The sequence below is a fragment of the Panicum virgatum genome, chromosome 3N, assembly GCF_016808335.1.
Source record: "Panicum virgatum strain AP13 chromosome 3N, P.virgatum_v5, whole genome shotgun sequence".
In the NCBI taxonomy this organism is placed as follows: domain Eukaryota; kingdom Viridiplantae; phylum Streptophyta; class Magnoliopsida; order Poales; family Poaceae; genus Panicum; species Panicum virgatum.
In genome coordinates this window covers 26,462,519-26,478,059 of record NC_053147.1, presented here as the reverse complement: position 1 = coordinate 26,478,059, position 15,541 = coordinate 26,462,519, and the positions used below count along the sequence as shown (strand labels likewise).

At 50.8% G+C, this 15,541-nt stretch overlaps 2 protein-coding genes across 4 annotated transcripts; one reads left to right on the top strand and one right to left on the bottom strand.

Annotated features, from left to right (window-relative positions):
- Positions 1 to 5,099: 5,099 nt before the first annotated feature.
- LOC120665401 (peroxidase 2-like) lies at positions 5,100 to 10,634 on the top strand. 3 transcript variants are annotated; one of them, XM_039944963.1, is made up of 4 exons: positions 5,100 to 5,635; positions 9,517 to 9,711; positions 9,805 to 9,967; positions 10,086 to 10,634. In XM_039944963.1, the coding sequence occupies exons 1-4, from the start codon at positions 5,387 to 5,389 to the stop codon at positions 10,439 to 10,441; spliced, it is 963 nt and encodes a 320-aa protein (XP_039800897.1). In that variant the 5' UTR covers positions 5,100 to 5,386; the 3' UTR covers positions 10,442 to 10,634. The 3 variants fall into 3 exon arrangements, with proteins under 3 accessions (XP_039800897.1, XP_039800896.1, XP_039800898.1); XM_039944962.1 differs by lacking the exons at positions 9,517 to 9,711; positions 9,805 to 9,967; positions 10,086 to 10,634 and adding exons at positions 5,730 to 5,924; positions 6,011 to 6,173; positions 6,307 to 6,827 and having other exon boundaries at positions 5,112 to 5,635; XM_039944964.1 differs by lacking the exon at positions 5,100 to 5,635 and adding an exon at positions 9,041 to 9,425.
- A 469-nt stretch (positions 10,635 to 11,103) lies between these two features.
- LOC120665400 (tubulin alpha-3 chain-like) lies at positions 11,104 to 13,883 on the bottom strand. The gene is made up of 4 exons (XM_039944961.1): positions 13,661 to 13,883; positions 12,568 to 12,802; positions 12,106 to 12,476; positions 11,104 to 12,004 (listed from the first exon to the last, which is right to left on the bottom strand). The coding sequence occupies exons 1-4, from the start codon at positions 13,751 to 13,753 to the stop codon at positions 11,348 to 11,350; spliced, it is 1,356 nt and encodes a 451-aa protein (XP_039800895.1). The 5' UTR covers positions 13,754 to 13,883; the 3' UTR covers positions 11,104 to 11,347.
- Positions 13,884 to 15,541: the final 1,658 nt, after the last annotated feature.

Sequence of the window (15,541 nt, the reverse complement as noted above, 5' to 3'; positions counted from 1 at the left end):
AGAGATGCCAGCTGATCCTTGGCTCACCTCAATCCTAAGATAGTAGGACTAGAGGCCAAGGTCGCTCATCTTGAAGATGCTCTTCATCTCTGACTTGAACGCCTGAATCTCGTTGTTCCCGTGCCCGGTGATCACCAGGTCATCAACATAGACACCAACTATGAGGCGAGATGCGCCCCTGGTGCGCATGTACACGCCGTGCTCCGAGCTGCTCCTCTGGAAACCAAGAGACACCATGGCGGCATCAAACTTGGCATTCCAGGCCCTGGGCGCCTGCTTCAAGCCGTAGAGCACCTTGCGAAGATGCATCACCTTGTGTTCCGCTCCGTCGACGACGAAACCCGCCGGCTAGGAGACGTACACTTCCTCCTTGAGCACGCCGTTGAGGAAGGCGCTCTTCACGTCCATGTGGTGGACTTCCCATCCACGGTGTGCCGCCAGCGCGAGCAGCAACCGAACTGACTCGATGCGAGCCACGAGCGCGAAAACTTCATCGAAGTCGATCCCGGCACACTAGACGTAGCCCTTTGCCACCAGTCGGGCCTTGTGTCGCACGATGTCGCCGTTCTCGTTGCACTTCACCTTGTAGACCCACATGAGTCCGATCGCTCGGTGACCAGGCGGGAGGTAGATGAGGTCCCAAGTGTTGTTGTCGGTGATCGACTGCATCTCCTCGATCATGGCCCCTCTCCAGCACGCCTCTTGCTCAGCTTCACGGAAGGACCCGGGCTCCTCAGCTGATGTGAAGTGGAGCTCATTGTCGAGTATCCTGGCCGCGAGACCGGGCGGGGAAGCTGGGCCGAGAACATTGTCGAGGGCGCAAAACCTGAGCGGTACGTCCTCCTCGTGATCGGCGTCAAGATTATCGAGGTGACCTGGTGGTGGAGAGGCGAAGATGACCGGAGGTCTGGAGTCGGGGGTGCAGAAGCTGGCGCAGGCGTTGGGGAAGCGCCCGGCGTCGGCGTCTCCTGTGCCACCTCTTCTGCAACTGGAGCGCCCGATGTGTACGCCGCGGTGTACTCGATGGTGAACGGCTCGGGGTCGATGTTGTCATTGCCGTGGTCGTCCCACTTCCACTTCCTCGATTCGTCGAACACGACATCATGGGAGACGGTGACGCGCCTGGTGCTCGGGTCGTAGAACCTCCACGCCTTGGAGCCACTCTCGTATCCGACGAAGATCATCGAAGAGCTCCGATCATCGCACTTCTTGGAGTGTGTCTTGGTGTTCTTCACACGCCCGATGCAGCCGAACGTGCGGAAGTAGTGCACCGGTGGTTGCACACCGTGCCAGGCCTCATAGGGAGTCACCCCGTCGAGCGCGTGCGTCGGCGCCCCGTTCAGAACATGGACCACCGTCGTGACCGCCTCGCACCAGAAGTACTCGGGCAGGTACTTTGCCTTTAGCATGCAGCGCGCCATGGTCACGACGCTCTGGTTGCGGCACTTGGCCACCCCATTCTGCTGCGGAGAATAGGGGGCGGTGAGCTATCGGTGAACACCGCGCTCTACGCAGTAGCGCCCGAACTCGATGGAGTTGAACTCCCCCACACAATCGGTGCGCAGGGTCTTCAGCTTGCGGCCAGTCTCGACCTCGACGGCTACCTGGAAGTTCTTGATGGCCGACGCGGCCTGATCCTTGCCTGGAAGCAGCACGAGCCACATGAAATGACTCATGTCATCGACCAGCAGAAGGAAGTAGGTGTTCCTGCTCGGAGTCGTGGGCATGATCGGGCCGCAGATGTCACTGTGGACGAGTTCGATGGTGTTCGCGGCACGACGTCGTGCCTGGTCGGGGAAAGCAGCCCGTCGTTGCTTGCCGGCAAGGCAGGCGTCGCAGACCTGGTCCACCTGCTCCAAAGGAGGCAAGCCTCGCACCATGCCATGGCGTGCGAGCTGGCGCAGCGACTGGAAGCTTAGATGGCCGAAGCGGGCATGCCAGTGCCACGCCGCCTCCTCACTCCTGGCCGACAGGCTCACAGGGCGCCCGATCTTCAGATCGAGGGTGTAGAGGCATGAGGCGGAGCGCTTGACGCGGGCCAGAAGCTTGCGGCCCTGCTCGAAGATGCTGAGGACACCGCGGTCGATGACGATCCGACACCCTGCCTCCTCCAGCTGCCCGAGGGAGATGATGTTCGCAGTGAGTCGGGGAAGGTAGTACACCCTCGTCAGCACCCGATGCTCTCCATTCTTGCAGCTGAAGACGATCGTGCCGCTCCCCTCGATCTCCATCACAGAGCCATCCCCGAACCGAACCGTGCCGTAGATGTCGGTGTTCAGCTCGGAGAAGACGCCGCGCTCGCCCGTCATGTGGTTCGTAGCTCCGGTGTCCAGAACCCAACGGTGGGGCTCCGGACTCGCGCGCGGGCCGAGTTGGACGAGGACGCACTCCTCACGGATGTCGACGCGGCATCGTGGCGGTGGAGTCAATCTCGGCGGGGCAGCGGCTGCGGCAGGAATGGCGAAAGCCATCAACAAGGTGGCGTCGTCTTCCTCACCTTGTGCCACATGGGCCTGGCCCTTCTTGGGCTTGTTGGGGCAGTCGCAGGCCCAGTGGCCGGTCTTCTTGCACTTGAAGTAGGGAGTGCTCGGTGGCTTGTTGGGGTCGCGTGTCGCGCCGCCACCGCGGCCGCGCCGGACCTTGCCGCGCTTCTTGCTGTCGGAGCTGGAGCTGCCGCTGCTGCCGTCGTCGCCACGCAGCTTCAGCTTCACGAGCCACTCCTCCTCACTGAGAAGAAGCCTGCCTTGCTTGCGTTGATCGAGTCCGCCGGTGTGGGCGCCGGTGAGCCCTTCTTCTTCCTGCGCTCCTCGACTTGACGCAGCCACCCAACCATCTCCTCAACGCATGACACATGAACTCGGCGAGCTCTCCGGCGAGCACTCAAGAACACATGAACTCGGGTGTTTGGTGCTGCAAAATGCGGCAGCATTTTATGTTGTATTACTTCGGTATATAAAGCAAACAAGAAACAAAACCGGCACTAGATTGCCGGGAACGTGCAATTCATCCGCATCTACTGGACCACGCCATCCCATGGCCGTCGCACACCACCGCACGTCGCCTAAAGACTCGGACGCACCCCCGCTGAACACTTGCATGCGGTCAGGCACCGCTACATGCACACGAACGTGCAACTGGACTCTAACTGACTTAGTTACAAACTAGGATATGTACAAGACTCGATCAGCAGGATTACTACAACAAGCGCTGGTGCACCCGCTGGTGGCGACAACGGCCGGCGGAACTCCGCGGACTGACGCGGCTGCGCTCGAGCACCAAGCAGGCGGCCGCGGGGAGTGCAGGCAGCGGCCACAGCCGCGAGCCGGCGTACTGCATTCGAGCAGGCGACAGCTTGGCCTCGGGTGGTGACGGAGGAGGTTGTAGGGTGCCGAGCAGAGCTCGTGTGGGCGCGGGGCGTCGCCGGTGAGCTTTGTGCTGAACGGCAGAGGGCTCGTGTTGGACTACTGCGGCGGTGACGAGCGTTACTGCGTGAGCCCCACACGGATGGAAACGGGTTGTTCGCCCCAGCGCGGAATAGGTGGTTTCTTCGCTCCTCGTTGCGCGTGTGGACACCGTTTCTTGATCAAGAAACGGTTTCCTCCTCTTTCCTCTTTAATTGACCTGCCACATCACTAAAATGCTTATGTGGCAGTCCTATTAATTGCAAGAAACTATCCTAGTCAGCTGGGTTGGGACTGCCCTTAATAATTACTATAGCTAGCGTAGTCTATCTGTTTCCCTACATTCACATCGTACCTATCACCGCCTCCACCCGCCTCTCACAGTAGGCGGCAGCTAACCGCGCCCTCAATTCACACCACTACCGCCCATCCGGCCCGTCCTACCCTCACCATGCTGCCGGCTCATAAGCATTCGTCATCTCCTGTCCCTGCTCTATCCCTCCCTGCTAAATGTCATCCACCGCCCACCACCCCACCGGTCTGATCTACCTCCTCCTTTTTAAGTCCAACTGATTTTGTCTCTCCTTTTCTCTAACCCAACCCAAATCCTAAAACCCTAACGGTCCGGCGAAGTTACTTCCTACTTGTGCTTGAGGAACTACGAAGGGCGTCAGCAATAGTTAGCTATTTAGCTAGCTAGATCTGATGTGGCAACAAAAAAGTAGGAGAGAGAGTAGTCACTAGCGACAAGCAAATAGCTGATCTATTTTACGTAGTCCAAAAACCTGTGAGAGGAGCATGTGGGTCCAATTGTATAAAGTAGTCTTTTATTTTCTCTCTCACTTCCACATTAACAGACTAAATAGCTAGTACTAGCTATTACCATTGCGTATGCCCGAAGAGGACTCGGATTAAAAAGGAATATCCTATCGAACAATTGCAACGTCAAATGCACATGTACAGTTCCTTCCTGAGCTAAAGCACGTAACCTCTCGCTGACCCGACCACTCTATCAGCCGTTTCCTCGCAGATGCATGCCTTGATTGGTAGCCAATCATCAGTACCCACTGTTGCCCTGCATTCTGCAGTTCCATTTCCATACCTCCCGAAAAGGACAATGATAGGTGTCTTTCCAAGCATTTTTAAGAGACAAATTAATAATATAGCCAACTGTTTGGCTGCAAAGATCTTTGTAGCCTATTTCTGAGCTTATATTCATACTATAGTTAGCTCTTCATCATTAACATGTGGTTCATTTGTCTCTGACAAAGTTTCTTGTAATTCTTGTGTTGAAGCCGCCAGTAAGGTTATAGTCCGCTTCTCTACTCTCTACTCTATCTCTACATTCAGCTTTTTTACAGCTTGATATAATACTTACTCTAAGGGTGTCTTCTCAAGTTTTTTTTATGAAAATGGCAGGTGCTCTGCCTTTTTATTTTGAAGGGTGGCTTCCCAAGCGTTCTTTAGGCAGGTGCTCTGCCTTTTTATTATAGTAGGAGTCTTCCTTTTTTTTATTATAAGTAGGAGTCTTCCTAAGCGTTGCGGCGCACGCAAGCAATCATCAATTCATCATCATCATTCAACGGCAACGCGACCGCTTCTCCTCGCGCCGCCACCATGCCTCACTCCACTCGCCCCTGGAAGGAAGCAATATTTTAGCAGCGAGCGAGCGCGTGCGGGACGGAGCGGATGGTGCCCAGCAGCCATCGGCCCCCATCGCCATTGCCAACACGAAATCAACTTGACAAGCTCCGGCGTGCGGACCATGTCAAACGCGCCGCGCCAATGATGCTGCTCCGGCGAAAAGTCCCCGCGGTTACCAGTCGAGACAGGCTATAAGTATTGCGCCACCGGCCACTGCCCTCTCATCCATCTCTGCAACCTCTGTTTGCAACAGCCAAGCGTTCGAGCGGCAACCACAATCGCTGAGCATTTAGCAAGCAGCCAACCATCCAGCGTCTCCAGTGATCGGTCTTGCACGTACGATGGCCTCTTCCTCCTGCTTCTCGCCGCTCGTGCTGCTGCTAGCGGCGCTCTGCGGGCTCCTGATGCTCGCCTCGGCTCACGGCTACCCACCTAGCGCCGCCGGCTCCGCGCTGAGCTCCGCGTTCTACGACGCGTCGTGCCCCGGCGCCCACGACGTCGTCCGCCGCGTCATCCAGGACGCGCGCGTCTCCGACCCCCGCATCCCGGCCAGCCTCATCCGCCTCCACTTCCATGACTGCTTCGTCAACGTGAGCACCAATTCCTCTGCCCATGTTTGTTCAATGCCAATTGGTACCCGCATTGTACCATCGATCTGACATGAACGTCGCCGAATTGTTTCAGGGTTGCGACGGCTCGCTTCTGCTGGACGACGACCTCCCGACGATCCGGACCGAGAAGGCCGTGCCCGCCAACGACAACTCGGCGCGCGGCTTCCCGGTGGTCGACGACATCAAGGCCGCGCTGGAGCACGCGTGCCCGGGCGTCGTCTCCTGCGCTGACATCCTCGCCCTCGCAGCCGAGATCTCCGTCGAACTCGTAAGAGCCTGCATTGATCGGCGCAGCTAGAGTTTCCGAGTTTCTCTTCCTCACCTGAACTGACGGGATCATGGACACGGACACAGGCTGGAGGGCCACGCTGGAGGGTGCTGCTCGGCCGGCGGGACGGCACGACGACCAACATCGAGAGCGCCAAGAACCTGCCGAGCCCCTTCGACGCCCTGGACGTTCTCCAGGAGAAGTTCAGAAACGTCAACCTGGACGACACTGACCTCGTCGCCCTCCAAGGTAACACAAACAAACACACCGAGTCAAAGCATCTCAGTTTCCTGCAATGTAATTTTGTATACACCACAAGCCTAGAAAGCTCGTTCTACGCCGTGTGCACACTGATTTCAACAGCAAATTTCTGCTGCTCCAGGAGCGCACACTTTCGGCAAAGTGCAGTGCCAGTTCACGCGGGAGAACTGCACGGCCGGGCAGCCTGAGGGTGCACTGGAGAACCTGGATCAGGTCACTCCCAACCTGTTCGACAACAAGTATTACGGCAACCTCTTGCACGGCCAAGCTCAGCTGCCGTCCGACCAGGTCATGCTGTCCGACCCTGTGGCGCCGACGACGACCGCCCCCATTGTTCATCGGTTCGCGAGCAACCAAAAGGACTTCTTCAGGAACTTCGCGGCGTCCATGATTAAGATGGGGAACATCAGCCCGCTGACAGGGAAGGATGGGGAGATCAGGAAGAACTGCCGGAGGGTCAATAGCAAAGGCTATTGAAGACTCTGATTCAGACTGATGTTTTTTTTCCAATTATAATGCATGCACAAATCATTCTTCTGATTCGTTTTTCGTTCCTTTTTGTAAAGTATGAGCTGATCCGCTCATGCCATTTCGTGAAGCAAGTGTAAAAATGTTTTTACTCGACTCATATACGCATTCCAATAACTATTCTTTGCATTTCTTTTAGCAAATATCGTATGAATCGATATATAGAAATCCAACATATTCAGGAGAAATAAATCAAACAATTTTGTATTTATTCTTTTTTTAACACGTTCAACATCGTTCCTTCATGAGAAAACACAAAATCAAATATGTTGAACTTAGACCTAGTTTTGGGACATCAAGAGGTCAAGAAAAATACAAAGGGAAATGTACCCCTCAAGCCGAGTTGACACAATCCACTCATGGTGGGGCTCCTATACGAAACTAGGATAGAAAACATAATTCATTTTCACTTAAACCGCTTCCTGGGAATTGGGCCAAACGGCAAAGCAAAACAAGTAAAACCGAAGTCGAAAGCAGTTTTGTTGATGTGGTGTATGCTGTGTAGGCCAGTTTTGTCTGAGATGCAAGTTGAATGACTAAAAACTTCAAAAAAAATGCAAGTGATACAAAGTACCCTGAATTTTTAAAATATTGGTAAAAATTTCTAGTACTTTTAAATTTTCATTAAAATGTTTTTATAATAAAAGGCATATAATACAAATGATTAAGTAGTAATAGATATACTACATTATTTATTAATGTAGCTCATAACATGAAGCATCGGACGAAACTATTGAAGTTCATTTGATACATTTGACAACTCATTTGAATTTTGTGTGTCTTTTAACAAACTCTTTTAAAAACGCTAGTATTTCTGCACAAAACTGGCTTTGATTAACCTAGGGTTATTTTGATGTTATTGATAGTATGATCTAGTATCTTGTGTCTTTGAATACAAATGGATGATTTAATATGATCCACAAAATCGTACAAATGACTATGCACGAATACACTACCTCAGACCTGTAGATATGTAAACTATGGGCAATTTATAGTTTTTTTAGATGATGGAACTTTATTTCAAGATTTTTTTTTCGCGACCGTGCCTGAGCACGTATTTCATTAAGAAGAAAACAGTTTACAGACAATTCTTGATGCGGCCAAACAGTGCTTGACCAACACAAGATCACAAAGAACTAAAAACAGAGAAAAAAAAACTGAAAAAATACAACCAAAACACCCAGCAGCAGAACACCTCCAACTCTGCAGCCCAAACCAAGGCCAACCTAACAACTGGACCTGCAAAAGAGGTACAACGTCGCCAAAGATGCCTAGAGAGGAACCATTTTGGTCTTTTTACGTGATAGTTAAGATAGTGCACCCAACCACTGCAAGAGATAAAAGTTCAAAAGAAAGGAAATAAGGCTGAAACTTGAGCAAGGCAGTGCCAAATCCCAAACCCAACCTATAGATAATGTCACTAAGAGCAAATCTAAGAGTCTAGGTATAATCTAGCTAAATTTAGAGTTTTTAAGCACTGTAAAAAGAAAAAAGAAAACTTCCAAACCGGTAGGGTAAATAAAATCATCCGTTCATATTTAAATTACGGATACGATAGTATATTTGTTCTGAGAGTGCCTTGATTCTGATATTGCAGTTAAGTGGGAAAAAACCCTGACTCGAGCAATTGTGTTGAACAAGGTAAAATGAACTTCGTCTCGTCCTGTGAAAAAAATGCACGCTAGCTGCGAAAAGTATGACCGCAGAAACTCGTATAATGGAGGGATCGCAACAACCCACCACCAGATAGACTACAGATACATGCATCATTGCACCTGCATGATCCATCCAAGAAACTACGAGTTGAGTTCTTATAAAACAAAAAAGAAGCACGGGCTGAACGAGATACTACAACTGCAGGTCTGCAACATTTAACACGCCGTTGGGAGGCCGCCGCCACACTTTGCTCGGTTGGTCGCCGATCGGCAGCGGCACCCGCTGCTGGCCCTACGCTCCCACGGCTTCGCTTTTGCCACTTTCGGGAAGAGGAATGGCGCAGGGTTCCGCGCACCTTTCGTTTTCATACCGCTCGTCACCCGGCGCGACCGCTTCTCCCCTCGCCGCCGCCGTTCATCGCCTCATCCCGTCAACATCGAAACCATTTTTTAATACCCAGCATCAACCGCGTGCCGCAGCCATCACCGCCGCCGCTAAACTAATCCGATCGCCCAGCTCCGGCGTACGGAATCGAACGTGTCAGTCAAACGCGCACCCGACCCCGTCCCAGCAGAAAAGGTCCGGGCGCCTTATGAGTAATCAAACCGAGCGCCAGGCTAGCTATAAATATGTCGCACCCGTCGACAATCCCCACACACATCCACCTCCGACTCTCTCCACGATCACAGTTGCAACGAGCGACATCGCCGGAGAGCAGCTTGGCAGAGCTTGTCAGTAGTACGGGCGGCTAGCCTCAGTCTCCAGTGCTCACGCGGCAACTCAGAGCGGGAAACGGATACGCGCGCGCCCATGGCGGCGGCTTCGTCTTGCTCCGCTTCTCTTGCGCTGCTGCTGGCCGCGCACTGCGCCCTCCTGCTCGCCCTGGCCGGCGCCGCTAGCGCCGGTGGCGGCGTGGCGCTGAGCTCCGCGTTCTACGACGCGTCGTGCCCCGGCGCCCACGACGTCGTCCGCCGCGTCATCCAGGACGCGCGCGTCTCGGACCCGCGCATCCCGGCCAGCCTCATCCGCCTCCACTTCCACGACTGCTTCGTCAACGTGAGCACCAACGCCGCCTCCGCCCGTGCTTGATGATTGGTACCCGCATTGCATCACTGATCTGACATGCAACGAACGCCAAATGTTTCAGGGTTGCGACGGCTCGCTTCTGCTGGACGACGACCTCCCGGCGATCCAGACCGAGAAGACCGTGCCCGCCAACGACAACTCGGCGCGCGGCTTTCCCGTCGTCGACGACATGAAGGCCGCGCTCGAGCACGCGTGCCCCGGCATCGTCTCCTGCGCCGACATCCTTGCCCTCGCGGCGGAGATCTCCGTCGAACTCGTAAGCGCCCCGTATCTCTCGCTTCTTCCCGACCTTGTCCAAGCTTAGTTTAGTGTTTCCTCAACTGACGAAATCATGGAACTCTGCGTGCAGGCTGGAGGGCCACGATGGAGTGTGCTGCTCGGCCGGCGAGACGGCACGACGACCAACATCGAGAGCGCCAGAAACCTGCCCAACTTCTTCGACCCCCTGGACGTCCTCCAGGAGAAGTTCAGGAACGTCAACCTGGACGACACTGACCTCGTCGCCCTCCAAGGTAATGTAAACACATAATTGTTCAACATATTTCAACCAATAATAAGACAATTCAAACCTCGACAAAAACTCGTTCTACGACGCGCATACTGATTTCAACAAAAAATTTCCTAATTCAGGAGCGCACACATTCGTCAAAGTGCAGTGTCAGTTCACACGGCAGAACTGCACGGCCGGGCAACCTGAGGGCACACTGGAGAACCTGGACGAGGTCACACCCAACCTCTTCGACAACAAGTATTACGGCAACCTGTTGGAAGGCCGCGCCCAGCTCCCCTCCGACCAGGTCATGCTGTCCGGCCCTGCCGCGGCGCCGACGACTGCTCCCATTGTTCATCGGTTCGCAAGCAACCAGAAGGATTTCTTCAGGAACTTCGCGGCGTCCATGATTAAGATGGGCAACATCGGCCCCCTAACAGGGAGGGATGGAGAGATTAGGAAACATTGCCGGAGGGTCAATGGCAAAGGCTACTGAAGACTCTGCTGGTTCAGTATGATGTGTTTCGTTTTTTCTTCAATCAATTGTGGTGATTCATGTGTAACTTTTTTAATTTGTCATTCTTTGTAAATCTCTTTTTTTTTCCTTTCTGGAAAGCAAATGTGAAAATGTTTTCCGCCACTTGTAAGCTCATTTCAACAAAGTTTTATTTTGTTGGAGGCTAAAGCCAATGCAGTGTTGAACCATACTAACCCTAAGTCAAGCACTGTTGCCACATACATCCACTCATAGGACGCACAAAGCAAGTAATTCCACTCATAGGGCAACTGCTTCTTGTAGCTACTTTCGGGAAGAAATGGCACAGGCCAGTAGGCCACAGGGGGTTTGGACGTTCAGAGTTCAGACACCTTCAGTTTTCCAAATCCCTCCCACCGGTCACTGCTTGCTTGCAATCCAAATCCCTCCCACCGGTCACTGCTTGCTTGCAAAGTTGCAAGCAGCACGCAGTGCAAATCGACCACAGCTAGCCTGGCAAGTGTAACAGCCGTCGGCGTTGATAAGGTTTTCCACAGCACCAAACATGAGATAAACGCTTTACCAAGTAAGATTTTTCCTAGAGCTACACTACAAGAAACGCATCAGGCACTCCCCAAACAACAGCGAAACAAAGATTTACAGATGTGACGAAACTGACAAGATAATAAGTGAAGCAGCACAGACACTATTATTGATCATAACAAACATTCATAGTACCCAGTAGCGAAAAGGAAAACCAACATTCGAGTCTTACACTCTTACAACATCAGGTGTTGTAAACCACACATGAACGACTCAAAGTTCAAACAGACAGACAAAACATAACACAATAGTACGAGCCACTCAGGCAGATCACTGGATAGTAGCAGCACGCAGGCCTGACAGAGAAGCACCAGGAAGGGTCGTCTAGTACTCATCGCCCTCGTCACCCTCCTCACCATCGTCAAACTCAGCACCAACCTCCTCATAGTCCTTCTCCAGCGCAGCAAGGTCCTCACGGGCCTCCGAGAACTCACCCTCCTCCATGCCCTCACCCACATACCAGTGCACGAAGGCGCGCTTGGCGTACATGAGGTCAAACTTGTGGTCGATGCGGGAGAACACCTCAACCACACTGGTGGAGTTGGAGATCATGCACACAGCGCGCTGCACCTTGGCCAGATCACCGCCAGGCACCACGCTGGGAGGCTGGTAGTTGATGCCGCACTTGAACCCAGTCGGGCACCAGTCCACAAACTGGATGGTGCGCTTGGTCTTGATGGTGGCCACAGCAGCATTCACGTCCTTGGGCACAACATCTCCACGGTACATGAGGCAGCAGGCCATGTACTTGCCATGGCGAGGGTCACACTTGGCCATCATGGAGGATGGCTCGAAGGCACTGTTAGTGATCTCAGCGACTGACAGCTGCTCATGGTAGGCCTTCTCAGCAGAGATCACTGGCGCATAGGATGAAAGCATGAAGTGGATCCTTGGGTAGGGCACCAAGTTGGTCTGGAACTCATTCACATCAACATTCAGAGCACCATCGAACCTCAGGGAGGCAGTAAGAGATGAGATAACCTGTGGCATAACAGTGTAACAACAATATTGTTAGTCTTGGAGTCAAGTTCAGATAACAGCTTTTACCACAACACAATGATCAGAGAAGGAAATATATGTACCTGAGACACAAGCCTGTTGAGGTTAGTGTAGGTTGGGCGCTCAATGTCAAGGGAGCGGCGGCAGATGTCGTAGATGGCCTCATTGTCAAGCAGGATAGCAACATCAGTGTGCTCGAGGAGGGAGTGTGTGGACAGGACACTGTTGTATGGCTCAACAACTGAGGTGGAGACCTGGGGAGATGGGTACACAGTGAACCCGAGCTTGGACTTCTTGCCATAGTCAACAGACAGGCGCTCAAGGAGGAGGGAACCAAGGCCAGAGCCCGTTCCTCCACCAACAGCATTGAACACGAGGAAGCCCTGGAGACCAGTGCAGTTGTCGGCAAGCTTCCTGATGCGGTCAAGGCATAGGTCAACAATCTCCTTGCCAACTGAAAGACAAGCAACAAGCAAAGTTAAGTCAGATGTTCATTAAAGAATGCGCAACTGGAAACAATGGTCAGTCAAGTTCAGATTACTTACTGGTGTAGTGACCACGGGCAAAGTTGTTGGCAGCATCCTCCTTGCCACTGATGAGCTGCTCAGGGTGGAAAAGCTGGCGGTAAGTGCCAGTCCTCACCTCATCAATGACAGTGGGCTCAAGATCAACAAACACAGCACGGGGGACATGCTTCCCAGCGCCAGTCTCACTGAAGAAGGTGTTGAATGCATCATCACCTCCTCCAACTGTCTTGTCACTGGGCATTTGACCATCAGGCTGAATGGTACAGACAGATCAGAGTTAGTGATGCAAAAGAATAAACAATTCAAATGCAGAAACTTACACTACAATATCAACAGGTCAGATACAAGCTAATGTCACACCTAACACAGGGAAACAAATGACCCTGAAGAACATCTAAACAGCACATATTTACAAGTATGCAAGACATATCCCCATTAAATTATTTGAATATTAGTACAGGCATTGCCACCAAGACATGGATAAAAGATACAATTGAATCCTACAACTGGCAGACAAATTTCATCCCATGACATCAGCTTCAGGCTTCCTATGACTCATTATTTTGAAACTGTCTCATTAACATTTAGACACACTTGATTGAAACCATAACTGCATTAAAACAGATCCATGGGGTGAACATTAAAACTAAGACGAGCTAACTGACTCGAGCATACAATTCGAAATCGCGTCGCAGTATTATCAGATCTACAACAATGACCTGCGAAATTTCATCATGCACGCAAAGCCTCGAAAATATGAACAGAGCAGTTAAGAACGAATGCATTGCTCATGCGTTTAAAGTTAACTGATACAAACTAACGGCGCATCTAATCAAACAGAACCAAAGGAACTGCCCTTTTTCGAATGGAAAGCTACATTGTTCAGATCTACCACAAGGGGAGGACGAATCCGGCAAGATCGACAGCAGTTACGCGAACAGAACATTTTCAGTCACCAGATCCGCACACAGTTCAAACGACTCCAAATGCAATTCCCTCCCACACTCAGATCCACCAAATTCGGGAACGCGCCGACCTCGAGAACACCAAGATCCAACACATATCTACCGCTACAGCGCGAGAACGGTAGGGGAAATGGACGGATCTGTACCTGAATGCCATGCTCGAGGCAGTACAGCTCCCAGCACGCGTTTCCGACCTGGATACCGGCCTGGCCGATGTGGATCGAGATGCACTCCCTCATGGTGTCGTCGGAAGGGTGGGCGGCGGCGGCGGTGGGAAATGGGAGGAGAAGCTTTGAAGCGCGGAGAGAGGCGAGTACGAAGACGCCTTTCTCTGCGGAACTCGGCTAGGGTTTGGGCTTCTCCCACTCTGCTCGTTTTATAGAGCGGAACGACAGCCTGGGCCACGAGCCCACGACGGACGGCAGGCGAAGGATCGCCCCGCTGGCGCGTGGACCCCAGTACGGTTGGGCCCGCATGTCAATGGGCCGTGTGCTTTGCTTTTTGTGTTCGAGCGCCCCCTGCGTTTTCTGTTGTTTGCTCGGTTCGGGCTCGTCGTGCATTCAAATTTCAAACGGGTGCGGGGTGCCGACCCGCCCGCAACCGCAAGTCCGCAACGGGCATTTTTTGGTTGTAAGTTTAAAAATAAAAAGAAGATATACATGAAACATAATTTTCAAATCAACCTAACGAAATGGATTGATTTATGGGCCTAAGTTTTTGCTTTAGGCATAACTTCTTGGAGACACGGCATATCCGTGGAGGAAAGGGAAGTAAATAAGCCACCCACCATATTAAAAATTGTAAAAGGACATGTTGGACTTAGTAAGATCCTTATCTCAAATCATCTTCAGCAGATTATCCATCATATTGAAACTGTCATTTCGGAGATACAAACATCTTCAGCATATTATCAATCTCATCCTGATTCTATATTGGGTGAGTTTAGATTCTAAAATTTTACACCAAAAAACAACACATCGAATATCTAGACACATGCATGGAGTATTAAATAATAGAGAAATTTGGATTTGTACCATTAAAAGATCTCAAAGTTAGATATATACCATCGTTATCTCACTGACATGTGGGGTTCACAGGAGTCAATGACACGTGGGTCACGATGATATATATCAAACATTGGAATATTTTAATGGTATAGATCTAATTTTTCCTAAATAAAATCTATTTACAAAAATTTTCGCATGGATTGGTTGTAAATCACGAGATAAATTTAATGAGCCTAACTAGTCTATGATTTATAACAGTGATGCTACAGTAACCACCTGCTAATTATGGATTAATTATGAATTAATTAGGCTCATTAGATTCGTCTCGCGATTTACAGCTCATCCGAGCAAAAAGTTTTGTAAATAGATTTTATTTAATACTTTAAATTAACAAAAAAAAATTCAAATTTTTTTTGCGAAGTGATCTAAACACACGATTAGACATCTCGCTCTAGCCGCGATTAGACATCACGAAAGTGATGGTTATCCAGAAAGTGCATAACTTGTCCCCTTTTATTTTCCATTTAGCTGGATACAGCCCACGTGACTTGATGACATCACATTTCATACACAAATTTCTAATTAAAAAAGTAATGAGTCATAAACCATTTGGTTTTTTATTTTAATTAAAATGCTATGTTTTTTTATGATAAGATAGAATGTGTTTTATAAAATTGGAACACATTTATGAATCTAAAATAGTTGTCGAGCTTAACATAAAAAAGTATGACGAAGATGATACAACCTGAGCTAGGAACATCTGTGCTAAGACTTGCACGTTGCAACATATTCCCCTCCGTCCTAAAATACAAGTCATCTTAGAATTCAAATTTTATCCAAAAACAAGCCATTTTGCCCTATTTATAACATGCATGTTAAGAATCATTTAGTGACAAATATAGATAATAAATAGCGGTAACAATGGCCATTTCAATCTGTCATAGAATTTTTAAAATAACTTGAATTTTGGGATGGAGAGAGTACTTCACTAGGGGGTAGGAGTACTTCACTAGAGCATGA

Excerpts from the sequence above, each read along its gene's own strand:
- LOC120665401 (XM_039944963.1), top strand. The coding sequence starts at position 5,387 with ATGGCCTCTTCCTCCTGCTTCTCGCCGCTCGTGCTGCTGCTAGCGGCG. Across the intron at positions 5,636-9,516 it reads TCCATGACTGCTTCGTCAAC|GGTTGCGACGGCTCGCTTCT; the intron begins GTGAGCACCAAT and ends CAAATGTTTCAG. Across the intron at positions 9,712-9,804 it reads CGGAGATCTCCGTCGAACTC|GCTGGAGGGCCACGATGGAG; the intron begins GTAAGCGCCCCG and ends CTCTGCGTGCAG.
- LOC120665400 (XM_039944961.1), bottom strand. The coding sequence starts at position 13,753 with ATGAGGGAGTGCATCTCGATCCACATCGGCCAGGCCGGTATCCAGGTC. Across the intron at positions 12,477-12,567 it reads TGCCCGTGGTCACTACACCA|TTGGCAAGGAGATTGTTGAC; the intron begins GTAAGTAATCTG and ends CTTGTCTTTCAG. Across the intron at positions 12,005-12,105 it reads TCAACAGGCTTGTGTCTCAG|GTTATCTCATCTCTTACTGC; the intron begins GTACATATATTT and ends GTTATGCCACAG.